Raw genomic sequence first — 20449 nt, 5'->3', positions numbered from 1 at the left:
GCAACAGACTGACGTTCTCTAGAGGGCCTGGTCACAACAGAGCAGGTGACAGAGAAGGCGCTTCATCGTGCTGGAGAGTCAGCACCACTTCCAGTGCATAGAAAAACTCACATTGAGACAAACCAATGTGCAATTAGTAACTTTCACAAATCAAAAATGGGATGGTATCCCTACTAGAATTTAACTATTTGACCATTTTTGGAGAGCTAAAATATTTAAAAATGACTACACAAAACAGCCAACAAAATTTTACCTTTTAAAAAATATAAAATCAAAGGTTTAAATGAGTTGTTATAAACCAAGAAAGGGTATGAAAGAGACTAGGAGGCAAAATATTGAAAATCATACTACAGATACTTGTGCCAGCAGAGCTTTGGCAACTGTCAGAGGCCAGGACACACGTCACAGAGCTATGGAGATGGATGTAATGTTGTGATGAGACTTGCAGAGTCATTGTCGTGACTCTGCGCCAGCCAGATGACAGAAGGGCTACTGAGCGATCGATGGGCAGCCCGCAGTTTGGTGCTTAGCTATGGGACTCTAGTACTAGCTCTTAAGATTTGTGTTAAATGTAAAAAAAAAAAAAAAAAAAAAAAGTGCTCACATGGGAACATTCCCAAGCAGGCAGGCTCTTCTGCTGGACAGGAAACATCATGGTTCAAAGAATATTCCAGAGAAACGGCTTAGGCTCAGTTATTATTAGTATAGAAAGTCATAAGGCAGGCAGATTCTCTTTGGTTGAACCTACAGCTCACGTATTTGGCTAGACTAGCTAGCTAGCTAGAGAGCCCGTGGGATTCCCCGTCTTCACCTTCCCAGCTCTGGGAGTGAAAGAGCACCACCAGTTCCGCAACGTATGTGAGCACTGGCAATCCGAACTCAGGTCCTCACACGTGTGCGGCAAGCACTTTACCCACTGAGCCATTTCTGCTAGTCCCTCCCCTCAGCTTTTTAAAAATCAGGTCCCTCTGTGTATGTAGGAATGGAGTTTCTTTGGGAACACAGTGGCAACAATGCTGCGCCTTGCTTCTTGCTAGTCATCTTGGACCACCTCAGAGCTTGGGTCCTACATACGTGCCACATAGCAGAGTGGTATGTAAGAGTGCCTAAGTGTCCCCAGGGGGAATGGATTGGTTCCACGATAGTCTACCAAGTCTCTCCTGGCCTCCCCATCCCTTGCTTCCTCCAATTTCTTTACACTACCTTCAGAACACCCTGGAAAAGATGTTATGTGGTAATGAAGAAACACAAAACCATAACGAGTCTAACACAGGCCCATGTGTGTCTGGGTTCGGACACTGGTTCTGTCCTGCGGGGAGTACACAGACACACGGCTTCAGAAGCTTCCCCAGAGCAAGGCGTACCACAGGGCCTGCACTGGGTGAAACTTACACTGGCGTGGGAAGCACATTTCTACACTGTCAGTGCAAATCCTTCCCTACACCCGTTCCCAATCAGCGTGTTAAGTACTAGTTCAGGTGCTCTCTGAAGTTCTAAAGATTATGATCCGACGTTTTACGTGGACACACAACAATAAAGAGAGGGCATATCAGTAAATGCTCCAAGAAGTTCTCCAAATTTGAATTCCTCTTGGTTCATTTTTGTTTTTCCACTCAAAAGATTAAGCATTTAAGTGAGGGATGCCCTCTTCTACTCTCCAAGTGTTCACTGGGCTGGTTCTAACCTGGCCTCACAGTCATACCTGAATGTGACCGAGAGGCCTGTACTCTCACAGAGGCTCTGCGTGAGGGTAGGAATAGGAGAATTCTATCAGCAACTAGATCCTAATCTAAGATCACATAGGCTCATGGGGCTACGGTCTTTGCTCTAAAAGTGCCAAGGCTGCAGGGAGAGAAAGCTGATGACGTTAGCAATGACAAGATTATGTGAACCAACATTAGAAAAGTATTCTAACTCCCTGCCATACTCTCATATAAAGTGAGACCACTTAAACTCTGGAAGTCTCAGGTACTAGAGCCAACCCGAAAGGAAAATTGAAGGAGCATGATGTGACAAACTAACCTCCAAAGAGATCCATGTCAGCAGTGACAGCCGTCACAGTCGTGGTGGTTGAGGCAGAGGCCGAGGCGGTCGCGGTGTCGGCGGCTGTGGTGGGAGGGGAAGGCTCTGGCGCAAACGGGTCTGAAATCTGTGCTTCGGTGGCGGGAACAGAGGAAAGCCCAGCCAAGGAATCTGTATTTCCCCAGAGACAGAGCAAATGGGAGACAAGGAAAGCAAGCAAAGGACAGAGGATGGACCAGAGTCCACAAGGTCAAGGCGAGGACAGTTACTCAGATACAGAAGTCCCTCCAAAGAGAGGCTCATAGATAAAGCTTACTCACCCTCTCCCAAAAGGTCTATGGATGGATGTCCAGTATGTGGCAGCATATGAGGAAATAAGAGCTAAAGCTGAAACATTCGGCCATAGCACACCCACGCAGGGCGAGGCACGGGCTGAGGACCCTGGCGCTCTGTGTGCTTTTCCAAACCAATTGTAATTAAAGCTTAGTGCATCATCTCATCTCCCCATGGCCCTTTCAAGCAGGGAGGGCCTTAGGCATTCTAGACCAAGTCACCAATGTTACACATGGAAAAACTAAGGGCAAGGGAAGTCAAGCGACTGACCAGAAGCCTGCCCAAACAACTGTGCCAAGCCCAGAATATGTTCTGACAGATCTGTCATCACTTTACCTATTTTGAACAATTTCACAGCACTCTGTATTTTTTTTTAAATTTTTATTGATTTAGTTGAGAGAGATAGAGGTAGATAGAGTGAGAGAATGGGCTCTCCAGGGACTCCAGTTGCTGCAAACGAATTCTTAACCCATGCACCACCTTGTGCACCTGGCTTACATGGGTATGGGGAAATTGAACCTGGGTCCCTTGGCTTTTCAGGCAATCACCTTAACCACTAAGCAATCCCTCTAGCCCAGATTTCACCATACTCTAAATGCCACTTCTGAGAAAATGCAGTTTGTTGATTTTTTTTTTTCTTTTTGTAGCTAGGGTTTCTACCTAACTAAATGTTTATCTATCTAAAAATCTAAGTATCCAAATGTTTCTATCCAACATTTTTTCTCCTTCCTCTACCACCTGAGTGCTGGAGTTTATAGGTGTGTGCCATAACGTAAACTGTTCTCTTTTCCATAAGTTGCACATTAGCTAATGTTTTCCAATGTAACATATCATTTTGACCCTTAAAAATATGACAAGAATTATTTTTGACATGAGTGTGAGAGAAATTGTGAGGTATTATAACTTTCTACCCTTTCTGAGATCAGCATGTTGCTGGAAACTTCGGGTGATCTTAGTGTTCAACTACAGAGTAACAGTTGGCATCTGTGGTGGATTGAATCAGGTGTACCCCATAAACTTAGGTGTTCTGAATGCTAGGTCCCCAGCTGATGGAGATTTGGGAACTAATGCCTCCTGGAGGGAGTGTATTGTTGGGGAGGGCTTATGGGTGTTATAGCCAGTTTCCCCATGCCAGTGTTTGGGCACACTCTCCTGTTGCTATTGTCCACTAAATGTTGGCCAGTGGGTGATGTCCATCCTCTGCTCATACCATTGTTTTCCCTGCCATCATGGAGCTTCCCCTCAAGGCTGTAAGCCAAAATAAATCTCTTTTTCCCCAGAAGCTGATCTTGGTTGGGTGATTTCTACCAGCAATGTGAACTGGACTGCACAGCATCTAAGAAAATAGTACCACAGGAGTTCTTCCTAACTTGAGGTTAAGCACTCAAAGTGACTGGTGGTGTTCTTCATTCAGTCATGTGATGTATATATCTCAGGGCTCTTATCTGAGCTTGCTGAGAAAATTTATTTTAAGCATGAAGTTATGGCTTAGTGGTTAAGGTGCTTGCCTGCAAAGCCAAAGGACCCATGTTCGGCTCTCCAGATCCCACATAAGCCAGACACACAAAGGTGAGGCAAGCACAAGGTCGCATGTGCCCACTAGGTGGAGCAAGCGTCTGGAGTTCAATTTCAGTGCCTGAGGCCCTGGCACACCAATACTCTCCCTCTCTCTTTTGCTCTCTCTAAAATAAAATTAAAAATTAAAACATATGAAATTTTAACAAACCAAAATTTCTAGAAGACATTTATAAAACTAAGAAACATAAACTGCACACTGAAATTCATCACACTGATTTAACTATAGTAATAGCAGAAAATAGATTACTACCTAGTCATCAAAGGCCTTCTTATTTTTATCTCTTGCTTTTGACATTTATTAGGTACACATTCTAAATTAAAATCAAGTGTTGGCCTGTGAGCTAGTGGGTAGTAGAAACAGTGATAGGATATAACCAGGTTTTTTTTTTTTTTTTTCCTATAGGCAGCCAGCTCCAAAATCCTGAGAAAGCAAGTTTTCAAGCAATTCCTGACACTGACAGCAACCTGTCCTGATACAGCTATTATCCCACAGCCATAAAGCCACACATTTCAAACATATTCGTCAGAAGTCAGGGTGGGCAGCTGCCAGAAGTCACAGACATGGACATGCGTCTTCTCCTGGCTGCAGGGAGAGCTCCAGCCTGCCCTTTCCAGTGATTATTTCATAGTGCTACAGGCCTTAGCAGAAAAGCCATTTCATTACACATGTTCAGAAGAACATCCAGCAGATTTATAGAGTTTTAGAGAGAGAAAGAAAGAGAGGGAGAGAGAGGAGGGAGTGAGGGGAAGAGAGAGAGAGAGAGAGAGAGAGAGAGAGAGAGAGAGAGAGAGAGAGAATGGGTGTGCTGGGGCCTTTAGCCACTAAAAATGAACTCCAAATGCATGTGCCACACCTTGTGCATCTGGCTTTATGTAGGTACTGGGGAATCAAACCTTGGTTCTCGGGCTTTGTAGGCAAGAGCCTGAACTGCTGGGCCATCTGTCCAGCTCTGAGAAAGTGATTTTATGTTTTGCTTGGTCAAATGAATCAACAGACACCTGCTATAACTTAGCATCCTTGTCAAGCCCACTAAATATCTCAGGGTAAATACAGAAAAGTAGCTATTACTTCTCTATTTCATTTAAAAAGTTTCTTAAGGTTTATAAACTCAATCACTTTTCTTACAAATTGAGAAATAGTTATTAATCAATTTCCCTGTGAGCTTTCCTTTTCTATGAAATGCTGCAGTTCTGGGCGCTTGGATGAGATGAAAACGTTGTCTAATCTTATCCCGAGGAGACCATAGGACCTAAACTAGTCTGGTGCTGTCTGATTATGAAAACGTGCTCCCTCTAGTGGGGAAGGTCAGGAAATAGAAAAGCATCTTAAGGGTAAAGACAAGAAGTATAAACACATACTGATTTAATGGTTGAAAGAATTAAAAATAACACTCATATATGATTTGATTTTTTTATGTAACCACCCAAAATTACACTTACAACTATATATTAAAGTTTAAGTTTTGTTAGTCACATATATGAGTTGAGGATTGAAAAATTCTTAAACAGGAAAAAAGAGCATTGTCTAAGAACTGTAATAGTTAAAGTAAATAGCAAATACAAATGAACTGTGTAAAAGATAGAGCCCAGAATGAATGAATAAACTCAGTGAAAAACTTCATACAAAATCTCTTCAGTATTCACTATTATTTTCTTGAAACTTAATAAAGTTAGAAGTTTAAAGACCAATTATATTTTTATTTTTTAAACAATTTTATTAAAAAATGATAGCCCTAGCTTCAGAAGATGACCACTCAAATATAGAACATTTAGATATTTAAAATGAAATTAATCCAAAATTTATTTTTAACATTCTTATTTGTATGTGTGTGTATGGGTGTGCCAGGGTCTCTTGATGCTGCAAATGAATGCTCATCTTGCTCTGTACAGATACTGGGGAATTGAACTTCAAACTCGCAGGCTTTGCAGGCAAGTGTCTTTAAGCACTCTGTCATCTCCCCAGCCTTCTAAGCCAACATTTAAAATGTTCATGTTTACAGTTATCTATTTTATTTCTTCAGTGATTATCTTCCTTTTATTTTGTTATCAAATAAACCTTGGAACTAATACATTCTCTTTTATAAACTATTCTAGTCAATTTATAAATGTTTGCTACATTTCTCATCATGTTACTTGTTGGTTAGTCTTGCATAGTTGCTTGGTAACATGCCCAACTCCTTCTAGACTTTGAGGTTCCGGAAGACACAAAATGAGGGGAAAGCTGAATCAATAGAAACAATTGTGTCTTCTTGCCTCTTTCCCAAGAACCACCTTCCCTTTATGGTGTCAGAGAGGCTAAGGACGGGACAGACTCATGAAAGCATGGGTGAGAAGGGCAAGGCTCTCTCTGTGCTTCTGCCCATCTACATGGCTGCTCGCACAGAATCCCTGATGGGGACTCTCCACCGCATGCCCGGTGGAGCTGCGATTTCTGGCTTCTGGCCTCCACGATTCCTAGAGAGAAAGCTCCTTGCCAGGATGTACTTTTGATGTTATACTGACTTATTTTTAATAAGCCTACTCAGGACTATTTAATTATCTAGGGTAATATAAACTTTATTTGACCTTGCTACTTACTGTTAATTAAGGACTCTGTTTCTGAAATGATATATTAAATTACATATCTTGTCTGCTGGTGATGAAAATAATTTCTGTCTGAAAGAAAAACCAACCCCAAGGTTATGATTTTTATTGCCTCATAGTATAACAGCATTGGATTAAATCTTGTGTGTGTGTGTGTGTGTGTGCGCGCGTGCGCGCGCATGTATGTTTATGCCGAAGGACATCTAAGGAATGCCACCACCTCCTTTTTTATTTTCATTTTTCATTTTATTTTGAGACTGTCTCTCACTGGCCTAGAACTCTCTGCAGAGGCTAGACTGGCTGGCTGGAGAGCCTGGATCTGTATGTTTCTACTTCCTCAGTGATGGGATTCTGAACACATGCCACCATGCCCAGTTTTTTTTACTTGGAGTCTGGGGATTGTACTCAGGTCCTTCTGTTTGCAAGGCATGCACTTTACGGAGTGGCCTCCCAGCCCTGACCCATCTTATTCTAACAGTACTCTTCAAATCCTAGTTTTCTCATCCTATTAATTTCTTGCTGGGTTATATGTCTTTCAACTATGTTGCTTTTACAGCTGTATGTATCATGTCTTATTACATTAAAAAAAATTCATTGATAATTTGTGGTGGTCAAGCACAGTGTTCACAATGTCTCTGTATGCCTTTGGGAATTGTGTCACGATTACTTCCATTTTATATTAATTTTATATTAGTGTTTTTAATAAAACATTTATGGTAAATTGATTTTTTTTTGAGATCCATGAGTCAACTGGGAATTAAGTGCCTTAAGTTTGATTCTTCTTAACCAATCAGCATAGTATAGATCTTTTCTTTTTTGGTTTTTGAGGTAGGGTTTCACTCTGGTCCAGGCTGACCTGGAATTAACTACGTAGTCTCAGGGTGGCCTTGAACTCACAGCATTTCTCCTCCCTCTGCCTCCTGAGTGCTGGGATTAAAGGTGTGCGCCACCATGCCCAGCTAGTATAGATCTTTTCTGATACAATAAGGACACATAATAGGCCTCATATTCATGAAATTAAATACTATGTAAATAAAATCAACTGAAGACTACATGACCCAGGAACTTTTCTTTGTATTATTTATTTATTTTACAAAGGTTATATTCTTATATCTCCTCTCTCCCAGCCTCATTTTCCTTGAGCATTCTCCTCAGTGAGGTTATTGGTAATCATTGTGGGGTAATTAAGGCCTCAATCTCTTGGGGTGAGGGGCTGTGCGTCAGGAAATTCCTACTCTCCCCTCCCCCCACTGCACCTCTTATAATCTTCCTGCCCCTTCTCCCACAATGCAGGAACTGTACTCAACACACCACATTAGGAATATTGAATGACCTCATAAATTCATGGTCTTGTAAAATCTTCAGTCTACAGCTTGAATTTCTAAAGAATCATTACTAAAAATAATCAGAATTTTTTCATCACAAAGAAAATATATCCCTTATTTCAACTTTAAAAATTATATGATCAGGGGCTGAAGAGAGAGTTCAGTGGTTAAACATGCTTTCTTGTAAAGCCTAATGGTCTGGGTTCTATACCCTAATATTGATGTAAAGCCAGATTTAAAAAGTAGCACATGTGTCTGGATTTTGTATGCAGTGGCAGGAGGCCTTGGATCTGTCACACTCTCTCCTTCTTTCTCTCTCAAATATATAAGTAAAATATTTTTAAAAATTATATGGTGATTTGAATATTTAAACTGTATCATGAGCATTTCTCTGCTTTCATGATATAACTCTTAATCAGTCGATGCCATTCTCAGCAGGTTCCTTCCAAGTCTCTAACAGCATTGTGGACAATCTGCAGGCACTTATAATAGCCTAAGTTAAAATCACCATGTAAAACGCCTGGAGACCACCCGCAAGCCTGTCTGCCTCCACTCACCTCCCCAGGCCGTGGCTCCCCCTGCAGCTGCCGGTGGTGCTGGTGCAGCGGCTGCCGCGGCCCCTCCGAAGTCTGGCTGGAGGTCCAAAAGATCGTTGGATGGCTTAGGAGTGCTTCAAGGAAAACAAAACTTCACAATCAGACATTGACATATACAGTGTAAAGCTGTTTTCAAACAAACATTAAACACTTTAGATACTAGAAGTCTAGTAAGAATAATAGTTGAAAAAGTATGGCTTGTGCCAAAGCTTGGCACACCACTTGTGTAGAGGAATAGATGGAAAGAATGTGGAGCTTTGAGGGCAGGTGACTTCTATCATACTTAGTTCTGCTACTGCAGCAGGAAAAGGGACAATGACAATTCAGAAATCAATCATCATCATCATCATGCTTTTGTGCCAAAAAAACTTTATTTACAAAAGCAGATGGTGAGCTGGGTAGTGATCATAGCTCTGTGCTAGAGGGAAATAAGCAACATAACCTTGGGGCTGCCTTTTCTCTATTTTCTACTTTCATACATAGAAAACAACCATGTCTTAAGAATTCATTGACCAAACAATATTAAGGAGAATAATAAATAATTAATTTTCCTTTTTCCTAAATTAAATGATAATCAATATATCAAGTTTGTTTCTAAGTGTGGTCACCCTAAAATGACCACAGTTTTTATTTTTTAATTATTTAAAAATATTTTATTTATTTTCGACTGAGAGAAAAAGAGAGTGAAAGAGGCAGATAGAGAGAGAATGGGCACACCAGGTACTCTAGCCACTGAAAATGATTTCCAGATGTATGTGCCACCTTGTGCATTTGGCTTAGGTGGAGCCTGGGTCCTTAAGCTTAGGAAGCAGGAACCTTAACCACTAATCCATCTCTCTAGCCCTACTATTTATTTTACTTACTCAGTTGAGGCTATGCTGTTTAAAGCTCTTTACCTGCATAAGTTCCAAGTCTGGCTGTTCAAAAGATGGCTCCAATCTCCTAGCTGTCCTGGCACCTTGTTTGCAATACAAAATTTAAGTCTTGACCTCTGTCTCTTTTTGCCCTTCTCCATTCTCCTGGATAAGATGTTAATGGGCTCAGAACTGTGCCTGTCTTATGAGGGTATCAGGAATCACTGGTGGGTCATGAATTCCCTAGCTCATGTTGGGAGGACATGCCCCAAAGTACCCTTGCCTACCCTGTGTCTCTTACATTTTTTTTCTCCTCCTCATCTGCAATGTTCTCTGAGCTTTGGAGAATGTGTTAGAAATCTCATTTACAGTTGAGCTCTCTACAACCTCTTATTTTTTGCTTTGATGAGTTTTGAGTCTCCTCAGTGTCTACCCCACCTCCCTAGAGAAGGTTCTCTGGCTAGCAGAGAGAGCAGCACTCATATTCAATCCACCACTTCCTCGGCACTGTTCCCTAAACCTTGGTGGATGTTGGTTTTGAAGCACTTTGAAACACCTTTCACATTTTGCACAAAAGAAACTGAAAATTAGTAAAATTTTCCATAGTGACCAATTTCATAAGAATTTGCAGTATATTCATCTTTCTTTCAGTTTCTTTCCTAAATGTCTGAGCAACAGGGCGATTTCTATAGCATATATAAATATTTCTAAGGATTTAAGATGTACAAGCCTAAGTAACTGTAAGAGCATTAATGAGCTTACATTATAAAGCAAAAATAACTTCTAAACCACATATTGTTAGAGTTAGATTTTATTTAGTGAAATCATTTGGGTACAGTACATAAAAATTAAACAAAAACCTAATCAAAATGTTAATGACCAGTTCACTGCATGCTCATTAACTAACCTTACTGGGACAGCCACAGATGCAGTTGCAAATAAATCGACTGGTGGGGATGTGTCGATAGTTTTAGCTGGTGTAGAATTAGGCGATGTAACAGTTGTGACTGGAGAAGACTGAAAGTTAAGATGCATAGGACATGCTGATCAATGCAAATCGAGATGACATAGCAACAGGGTTTTTGCTTTGTGAACCCATGGCATTTCCAGCATTTATTCTGTAATTCCTCGTGAGAGGAAAAAAACAAAAAACAAAAAAACTCAAAAGAAATTGAAATTAAGAATTGTAACAATAACTACTGGAAAAACATGCCTTGAGGTCTAGAAGTTAAATGTAATTCTCATAAAATCTTAAAATTTTTTTATTTATTACACATTTGCAAAGAGAGAGAGAGAGGGGGGTAAAGGAAAGAGAATGAATGATAATGGGTGTGCCAGGGCCTCCTGCCACTGCAAATGAACTCCAGACATATGTATGCCACTTTGTGTATTGGTTTTACATGGGTACCAGGGAATTGAATCTGGGTCATTAGGTTTTGCAAGAAAGTGCCTTTTAATTGCTGAGCCATTTCTCTGTCCTCAATATCATAAAATCTTGGTTAAATATTTGTTCCAATATTGTACTGACTTCTGCTCATATATATTTAAAATCAATCTAAATGTATTTCCTGAATCTAAAATTGTTGGGAAAGTTATGATTAATGTAAAAAAATTTCAATAGCTATAATTGCTGTAAAACTAGGGTCATTACTTTTCCTTCTCATCCTAAATATACTTCATGTGAAGTGTTCTCTGATGTTTTAAACACCCAGACACTTAACAATCACTTCATAGTCATCAGGGAACAATTAACAAGCAAGGCTCAAGTTATGGACAGTTTGAAGACCTCATGACTGCACCTTATCAGTACTGTTAAACAAAAAATTCAAAGGGAAATAAAATCTAAAGCTTGCTTTCCTATTTTTATTTATTTGAAGGGGGGGGTGGAGAACAGGTACCTCAGGGCCTCTAGCAACTGCAAATGAACTCCAGACACATGTACCACCTGTACATCTGGCTTACATAGGTACTGGGGAATCGACCTTGGTTCCTTAGGCTTTGTAAGCAAGTGCCTTAGCCACTAAGATATCTCTCCATCCCTCCTAGCTCTTTTTGTTTTTAGTAGAGGAGCTAATAGTCAACTCCTATGACAAGGAATAAAAAGTTTTGTATAGTATATTAAGTCTGCTTTATCTGATATACTTAGTTTCCCATGTATTCATAAAATAAAAAGTAACGGAAAATTTCAAAACAGTCTACTGATCCCTAGTTCTGTCAGTGGAAATGAAACTTAGCAGCAAGCACAGTGCATGGAGACCAAGAGCAAGTAAGGGCTCTGCCACTGAAAAACACTAGACTTCAAACAAATTTAAAGGGAGTTTCAGAAAGAATAATAACTCTGAAACTCTTCCAAATGAGTGCTAATGGAAAAGGAAAACATTAGCAGTAGTTAATTGCATATTATCCATTATAGACATTGACAACTCTCAAAACAAAATGTCAGGAGTGGTAGTGTATGGTTTTAATCCCAGCACTTGGGAGGCAGAAGTAAGAGGATCACTGTGAGCTCTGGACCAGCCTGAGACTACAGAGTGAGTTCCACGTCAGCCAAGGCAAGAGTGAAAACCTACATCGGAAAACAAACAAACAAACAAATAAAAAGTAAAAGGATACATAACAAATTTATGGGACATTCCTTACTTCAATTGTTTGACCAATATTTATCACCTCAGAATAAAACCAATCAAGAAATCAAAATTCAGTTGGTATACAACTGTGAAATTTGGAACACTGAAAGAGGCAAACACTAGAATAGCACGGGTGTGAATTGCTCAGAAAATTGTAATTTAATCCTCTCTCTGCAACAAAGAGCTCAACTCTTCCAAATGGGAAGCTAATGGAATAGAAAAACACTAGGGATAAGTAATTGCATATTACCCACTATGGCCACTGACAACTCTCAAAACAAAATCACTCTTAAACAGAATGACTTTTACTTTGAATAAATACTTGTAAATTAATTTAGAAAAACAATGCATATAAGATAACACTGAGAATTTACAGCAGATATTACTACCAACATGAATGCAGAGATAAAGGCCAAAGAAAGTTCATTAAAATGCCTTGTAACTATAATCTCTAAGGAGATATGAGAGCTTAGAGAACAGAACCCAAATAATCTCATTGTTACGAAAAAGCAAAAGAAACTACAATTTTATTTGATCAGTATGTCACAACAGATTGTCCCAAAGGAAACCCTGATCTTACCACACTCTGCTGAGCATTGTGAAGCTGGCCCTTTTCACATAGACATTAATGGTTTTAAATATGGTTTTGTAGCAGAGAAATCAGAAAGATGTTTGCTAGTTTAATTTTATTCTTCTTGCCCAGGCCTTGTGGGAATCTTAGGCAGTTGGCCAGCTGGGCACTGGCACAGTACATGGTATCTGGGAGTTACTAGAACAGTCATAATGACACCCTTGAAAGTCTGTAATGACAGTAATTATATAATGGGTAGCTGTCAAAAAAAGAGCCCATCGATTATACTTTTGCCTGAAAAATGCAATTATGGATGTGAACTACAGATCTATAGAAGTAAATAGTCTTGTTATGGAAAACCTTAATCCTGTCCTTCAACATGCCAATGAAAAGAGAGATAGAGAGGCGAAGGAATTATTAAAGATATTATAGCTGACTGTCCAAAAGGCATGCTGATGGCAAGACACCTAATTACAATTCGTCTTCACCATTAAATTACCCTCCACCTCATGTGCCTTACCCATCTCATAGGACTGTGATTTGGAATATGTGAAAAGGCTCTTTAAGGAAAAATTACCCTGATGCATATGGTTTCAGTTATCACATAAGGGCAAAATCTCTCCTACTTAAGAATATTTAGCTCTGATAGACGAATAAATTACCTATAACAGACTACAATGGCATCAGGAACTAATAATATAAAGGAAGAGTCATAAAAATAAAATGATCTTTTTCTAAAAAGTTTAAGTTATGTGACCCAGAAATTTCACCTTGAAGTACATATCCAGAAGATTTTAAAGGCAGGGGCTCCAATATTCTACACTAAAGTTAACAGAAGCATTATTTGTCATACACAGAAGGTGGAAAACACTCAAGTTTCCATTGAAAGATGGATGAACAAGTTGTGATGGACAAATACAATAGAATATTAACCTTCAGAAAGAAAGACATTTGTATATGAAGCATCAGACTAAACCATGAAGACATGTTAAGTAAAATAAATGAATTACAAAAGATCAGAAGCCGGGCGTGGTGGTGCACGCCTTTAATCCCAGCACTCGGGAGGCAGAGGTAGGAGGATCTCCGAGAGTTCGAGGCCACCCTGAGACTACATAGTGAATTCCAGGTCAGCCTGAGCCAGAGTGAGACCCTACCTTGAAAAACCAAAAAAAAAAAAAAAAAAAAAGATCAGATACTGCCTGAATCTATACCAATTACATTCGTTGAGGGAGAGAAAGGAGAACAATGGTTGGCAGGGATTATAGAGATCAGAAGAATGAGTAGTGACTATTTAATAAGCTTGGACTTTTGTTTTTGGAAGATGAAAACTGTTCTGGAAATGTAGTCATTGCTGTACAGCAGTATGCATGTGCTCCATACCACTGACCTGTGTACATGGTGATGGTAAAATGGTGAGAGGAAGAAACCCTGAAAAGCATGCTTAATACCATTGAACTGCGCGCTTAATGATGGTAAGGTGAGCAAGAAAACAAAAGCATGACAAACAACAATCCCAGGAGCTGGAGAGCTGGCTTAGTGGTTAAGGTGCTCACCTACAAAGCCAAAGGACCCAGATTTAATTTCTCAGCATCCACGTAAGCCAGAAAGTGGCACATGTATCTTGAGTTCATTTGCAGTGGCTGGAGGCTCTGGCACACCCATTCTCTCTCTCTCTCTCTTTCACTCCCCCTTTCTCCTTGTCAAATAAATAAATAAAAATAAAATATTAAGAAAACTGCAACAAAACTTACCTTACTTAATGGAGAGGGAGCACCAGATCTAAAAGGAAACACAGACATGAGCTCTGAATATGCCTGGGGTCCTTCGTGCAAGCACAGAACTCGGGCTCACTTCATGGAGCTTTACATTGTTTTACACACAGCTTTTGACAGTGTGCAGAAGCTACTAGATGTCATTATCATGCCCCCTTCTGATATTTCCCACTGACTTAATTTTTAGCTCTAGGATTCTTAAATATTATTTTCTATGTCTAGCCAATGAAGTGAGTTTCTCATTACTGCCTATATCCACCCTAACTATTTAAATTTCAAATAAAGAAAATACTAATGCTTGTGAAAAAACATACTAAATAGACTCTTCTTTCAGAAACCTCTGTTTTGTTATTTTAAAAGGTCAGAAAAATTACAAAGAAAAGCTACATATTGTGACTCACTAATTGTAGTTGTTATGCATAAAGGTAGGGACAATAGAGAAAAATTTAAATGCTTGCATCTGAAATTGACTCAGCATCCATATTCACACTCCTAAAGTTTGCAAATTTTTGTTATTTTCATGCCTGTAATGAAAAGTGCCGAGGAAAAATATTTCTATCTTTCCATCACAAGTACAGGAGCTTGAGAAAAAATTGTACTGCTGGCACTGAGTTCTAGAAGGTGAAGGAACATGAACGAGTTAAATGCTAAAAGGTGGCTTGCTGTAGCACCTCTTATCCAACACTGTGTATAGCAAATGAGGTACTAGAATTGGACACACTGGGATTTGGTCCAGTATGACGAATCTTTACCAATTTATCAAGATTATATGCTAGACTGATAATAAATTTTGCATATTTACACAACGTGTGTGTGTGTGCACATGTGTGCACACATGCCCATTTTAAAGGAGCTACTGAAATAAAAAGATTCACTGTTTTCTGCATCTATAGTAAGTTATTTAGGAACTTAAAAATCTAATGCAGTGTAAAGTTGAAAACTTGTGAACTTTTGGCTAATCATTTCTTCATTATCATCAGTTCCCCCTCCTTTTTTTTTTTTTTTTGAGGTAGAGTCCCAGCCCAGATGGACCTGGAATTCACTTTGTAGCCTCAGGGTGGCCTTGAACTCATGGTGGTCCTCCTACCTCTGCCTCCCAAGTGCTGGGATTAAAGGCGTGTGCCACCACGCCTCGCCAGTTTCCTCTTTTACATATGAAAAAGAAAGGTAGCTAATTTTAAGTAAATATGAATATTTACTCAACACAAACAAAATAAACCATTAATGTTAACTTTCTAACAATAGACTGATTTCTGTCTTGATCAAGCTTCATAAACCAGTTCTTTGTGGTATTGATACAATCATGCATACTAATACAGAAAAGAGTTACAAATAAGCCAGATACTGAAATATAGTTTTTAGCCAATACATAAAAATTGAACATAGTGTCTATCAGACAACAAAAACAAAGACACCCTAAAAGCAGTAAGGATATTGCCACCTGCTGTTACAGATGAACCCCAAAGCCATGTGCAAAATCCTAACTGGCAACATCATCAGTTTGCTAAGATCCTGTAAAAACACTATTGCTCAATGATACAGCTATCCCATAGAGTAAGCATCATGCCACCTTAACTGCCTCTAATTATCTGTCTTCATTGTTGGATGTTAAGTTCTTTGAAGGGAAGTAGCTCATTCTGCCATTTCATATCTTTAGTGCTTTACACAGCACATGGCTATTTTGTATGATTTCTATATTGTTTGAAATTTTCTTTTTATTTTTTGTTCTTTTATTTATTTATTTATTTGAGAGCAACAGACACAGAGAGAAAGACAGATAGAGGGAGAAAGAGAGAATGGGCGCGTCAGGGCTTCTAGCCACTGCAAATGAACTCCAGACGCGTGCACCCCCTTGTGCATCTGGCTAACGTGGGACCTGGGGAACCGAGCCTCGAACCGGGGTCCATAGGCTTCACAGGTGAGCGCTTAACCGCTAAGCCATCTCTCCAGCCCATGTTTTAAATTTTCAATGAGAAGATATTCATGTACTCATTTTATAATCATAACTTAACCAGAAATCTTAGGCAGTTTGTTTTCTCTGAAGCTAAGCTGTTAAAATGAACCTTCAGATCTGACCTTGGTCATGAGTTAGTCAGAGGTACTTCCACAGGGCCATCACAACTACAATAACTTTCTCAAGTATCATCATTTTATCTTGAAGGCCTGCCTGTGTAGTCCAGGTTGGCCTGGCTTTCATGAGCCTCCAGCCTTAGCCCCTCGAATGCTATATGTCACCAAGCCCTGTAATGCTGGGTCCAAGAATCTGCTCCAAGTCTGTCGCTGCCCAGGGCTTGTGCCTGTTCCACATTCTAGCCTGCCCCCTCCCCACCATGAACACAGCACAGCTTTTTCTTTTCTTACAACACATAATTTCTGTTTCTTACATATTTTTGCTTGATTCTCCATTCTACTATTACTCATTGCCTTCTATAAAAGAAAATACTACAATTTTTTTTATGCATAGGCAAGAGCATTTATTTAAGACCAATCCTCACTTTAAAAATTTCACAAAGAGAAATCTGGTACATAATGGATCGGGTTGGGATATATAATAACTATAATAATTTCACATTGCAACCTATGTTATAATCTACTTAAATTATCTTAAATGCTCAAACAGATCTATTGGTTTTTATTATGGACAAAGCAAATGTCAAGTTTTTCTTATAGCATGAAAATAGTAAGCTGGGGAAGACATTTTGTGCTTTTTTTTTTGATTCATAACAATAATCTTAATGTAGTTTTAAGTATGCTGTTCAAAAAAAAAATAGAGATGTAGAAGGCTATCAGCATCTTCCAACTAATTTTAATTACAAGTCAGTGTATTTCCCACATCCTCTGTACTTAGTGCATCATATGTGGGATAAAATAAATTTCATTCCTTTGTGTCTTGGAATCATAAAGTTATGTCAAACAATTTTGCACTTTATTAAAAAAATGAACACCAGTGGACACAAGGTATATGAAAGGCCTAATATATAAAGGGAATTCATATTTTTATAGCAGGTATTTACAAATGTTTTATTATGTACATATATATATGCATACATACATAAGTTAGAATAGTTTTATGACTTGCTGGCAAAGCAAGTGATCTCAAATTATCAGTTCTGTTTGTAAAATTATCTTTTGGCACTTCTGTCATAGGCCAGAGGGAAATATTTTTGTTTGTTTATATAACAAATGAAAAATCACTGCTTTCTAAAATCTAAGAGGAATACCTACACACCACAAAAATTATTTGTTGTGATCCAAAGAAGACTAAATAGAAATAGGACCATTTGTGCCAGTCACATTGGAAGGCATAAATAAACCACAATGAAAGAAAAAAAAAAAAGCATAGATATGTAAGATGGATACTAATCAGTTTAAATGGCCCAAACATCAAATATAGAAGATTAAGAGTAGTTTTTGCATTTTTAGTAATTATCAAATGCAGAAATTCACTTAGTGTAGTACTCACCCTTCACTTAAGTTCCCAGGCAAGCACAGACATACAAAGAAGAAAATAGTTAACTATTACAGCTCATTTGTTTTGAAAATTGGGTATAAGGAAAAGACAAGTTCAAATGTGGTTTTATCCAGTTCGTGAAAGGAAAAAGCATAGGATGATTTTAGAGGCGGGATGAGATTATTCTATGCATAAGTTAATTCAAATGTAATGTTACTGAATTTTATTTCCCTTTTCTAGAAATACAACAAAATATCCAGTGACTTTTTTCAAAATTAATCCACGATGGTCAGCCACAAGGGGGCGAATTTAGACTTGAAGTTAGGGGCAAGGAGGCCATAGGAAGGGAAGGAGCTCTGATGACGGCAATGCTGGCGGCAAGACTGTGGACTGGAGGACTGGACAGGTGAGAAAGGCTCAGGGAAGGGGCTTACAAAGTGTGCCCATCACTCAGGGGAGAGATGGGCTCTGTGGGACACACATATTTCCTCAGAACACAGGATTGTCCTGCTGCTAGAGCAGGGATATTTCTCAACTTCTTGGCCCTCCTTGTGTAAACACTACAAAAGTCATTTGTCTTCCTAACAGAGGGTGGCCCCAGCAACGATTAGAAGCGGGCATCTTGTATTGTGATGTGATGTGGACTTTGTCAAAAGCTTGTAATTCACAGCCTGAGACAGAGCCTGGACTGTGGAAACAACTCAGAGAGGTCTTGTCATCCATGGGTCAAAGTAGCCCTGTGGTAATTGCCTGAAAACTCCTCTACTGCTGTCCCTGAAAATTTAAAACACAATAATTTCTATACCAACTTGGACCAAAAAAAAAAAAAAAAAAAAAAAACAAAAAAACCCAGAAGTAACACTTAGATAATGAAATGACCACAAAAGTAACATTAAGGCATCAACTTAGTTTCTGGGAGAGTTTTGAGAGAGAGGGATCAAGAAGAAAGTAACACTTATACAGTTCTATCACTGCAAACTCTTTGATCACAGCTCTGCAGTCATCAGTTTTTGGGTTACTTGATGCTTCCTGCTCTCAAACTATGTGGAAGGTACCTAAAGCTAGCATGACTAATGATGGACTGCAAGTAGGTTCTTTAAAGATATCTATAGTAAGTGTTCAGATAATAAAGTATGATATACTTCCTGACAATGAAAACCAGAAAAGCTATTGAGATTACGTATGTGAAAAAATAGCCACAACACAGAGAAGTCAGAACTACAGAAGGAGGCTTCGTCAGAAGGCAGGGGTGCAATTGGCTTCACAGGATGGATGCATAAGGCAGGAGCAGGCTGGGTCCAAGACTGGAAGAATTATAGTCAGATCAAAGCATATGGACTAAAAATCCCCAGGGCTTGTCAATAAACAAGCATTACACATGCTACAGACATGGGAAAAAAGGAGCTGGCCATTTATTTTGCACACAATGAAGAAAAATAGTCAAAAATGTTAGTACCCAAACATGAAGATATGAAAATCTGGCAAAGTTACACCTAACATTGCTTGGCTGCTACAGACCAAAAGTGCCAGCAGTGTGCAGTGTGCCTGACGGCTCAGGGGAGAGCTGGAGTCCTGTAACACACTGGAAGCCTTTGCTCCTTCGCAGTGAGGTGGGTAAAGTAGCAGAGTGTTCAGAGGTGCTTGGGAAATGCTGTTTGTTTAAACTCGTGATCAATGGCAGAAGCTTTAATCTACAAAGAGGAGCAATGCTCTTCTTTGTGCTGCAAATTCCTTCCAAGGGTAAAGACACAAATTAGCAAATCCAGTCAACATGGGGGCCACTGGCTCATCTACTGCATTTGCCAGCAGACAGGTTGCCCATACATGAGCTCATGCTATCCTATGCTAGCAGAGAGGGTGGAGGTTCTTAGGGAACCTAGAAAAAAATGGCAGCGAAACACACCCTAAAACAGCAACAGTGAACATTACACCATGATGAACCTTATTCTCACAGAGAACCACTCAGTATTCTTAATCATATTTAGAGTAGACAACTAATGCGTACTTGTTTCCAGGTTTCTTTCCTTCTAATGTATTTAGATGTTGTTCAAGGGTCTCCATGAGACTGCTGGGAGCCTACAATAAGAAATAAAAAAAAATGTCTACATCATTCTATTTCAGAGTAAACACACTATAACATCACTGTAACTTTGTATGGTTGCAGTCTCTGAAAGAATTCATATATTCCTGAGAGATAGTTTTTATTCCAGGTTCTTTTGGTATTTAAATGTTTAAATTCAGTGGAATCGCACACAGGCCCATCTAAAACACTCGAACTCCACTGCACACAACGACATTGAGGTGTGGTTCCACGGCAGGGGTGCACTGGATGGAGTTGACTAAGATGTCACTTTGATGGAGTAAAACCAAGGTCACCATCATAAAATCATAAAGAGAAAGGAATAGGTTTTATATGTATTGAAGTTAAAAGTTTAAGTGCCCAAATATAAATTTATGGAAATTTGAAAGTATAATAAGTTTCACTTATTCATGGCTAACTGAAATACTAGGAAAAATTACTGCATTTTAAAAGAAGGCCTAAGTGAGGGTTAGGGGAAATACCACCTCAGTGATCAGTAACAGTTAATATTTTCCAATTATTGAGGTATTTGGTTCATATACACAATAGAGTAGCAAAGCTAATGTGATGAAAGAATACTCATTGGGTATGCATGTGAAGGAAGACACTCTGCAACATCTCTCAATCTACCTCAAGCCTGATGATACCAACACCCTA

The 20449-nt window shown here is 39.2% G+C and overlaps 1 protein-coding gene across 3 annotated transcripts in view; it reads right to left on the bottom strand.

Moving 5' to 3' along the window:
- Snap91 (synaptosome associated protein 91) overlaps positions 1 to 20449 on the bottom strand; it is a 131348-nt gene that overhangs the window by 30905 nt on the left and 79994 nt on the right. For all 3 annotated transcript variants that reach the window (XM_045160372.1, XM_045160373.1, XM_045160370.1), the window contains exons 10-16: positions 19718 to 19788; positions 17725 to 17730; positions 14241 to 14268; positions 10199 to 10308; positions 8399 to 8511; positions 2343 to 2357; positions 2023 to 2193 (exon numbers count right to left, since the gene is read on the bottom strand). In XM_045160372.1, coding sequence (XP_045016307.1) covers positions 2023 to 2193; positions 2343 to 2357; positions 8399 to 8511; positions 10199 to 10308; positions 14241 to 14268; positions 17725 to 17730; positions 19718 to 19788 — 514 coding nt within the window. The remainder of the gene's footprint in view (positions 1 to 2022; positions 2194 to 2342; positions 2358 to 8398; positions 8512 to 10198; positions 10309 to 14240; positions 14269 to 17724; positions 17731 to 19717; positions 19789 to 20449) is intronic.

Source organism: Jaculus jaculus, chromosome 10, assembly GCF_020740685.1.
Source record: "Jaculus jaculus isolate mJacJac1 chromosome 10, mJacJac1.mat.Y.cur, whole genome shotgun sequence".
In the NCBI taxonomy this organism is placed as follows: Eukaryota; Metazoa; Chordata; class Mammalia; order Rodentia; family Dipodidae; genus Jaculus; species Jaculus jaculus.
The sequence above is the reverse complement of the archived record's forward strand: the minus strand, read 5'-3'. Positions and strand labels throughout refer to the sequence as shown.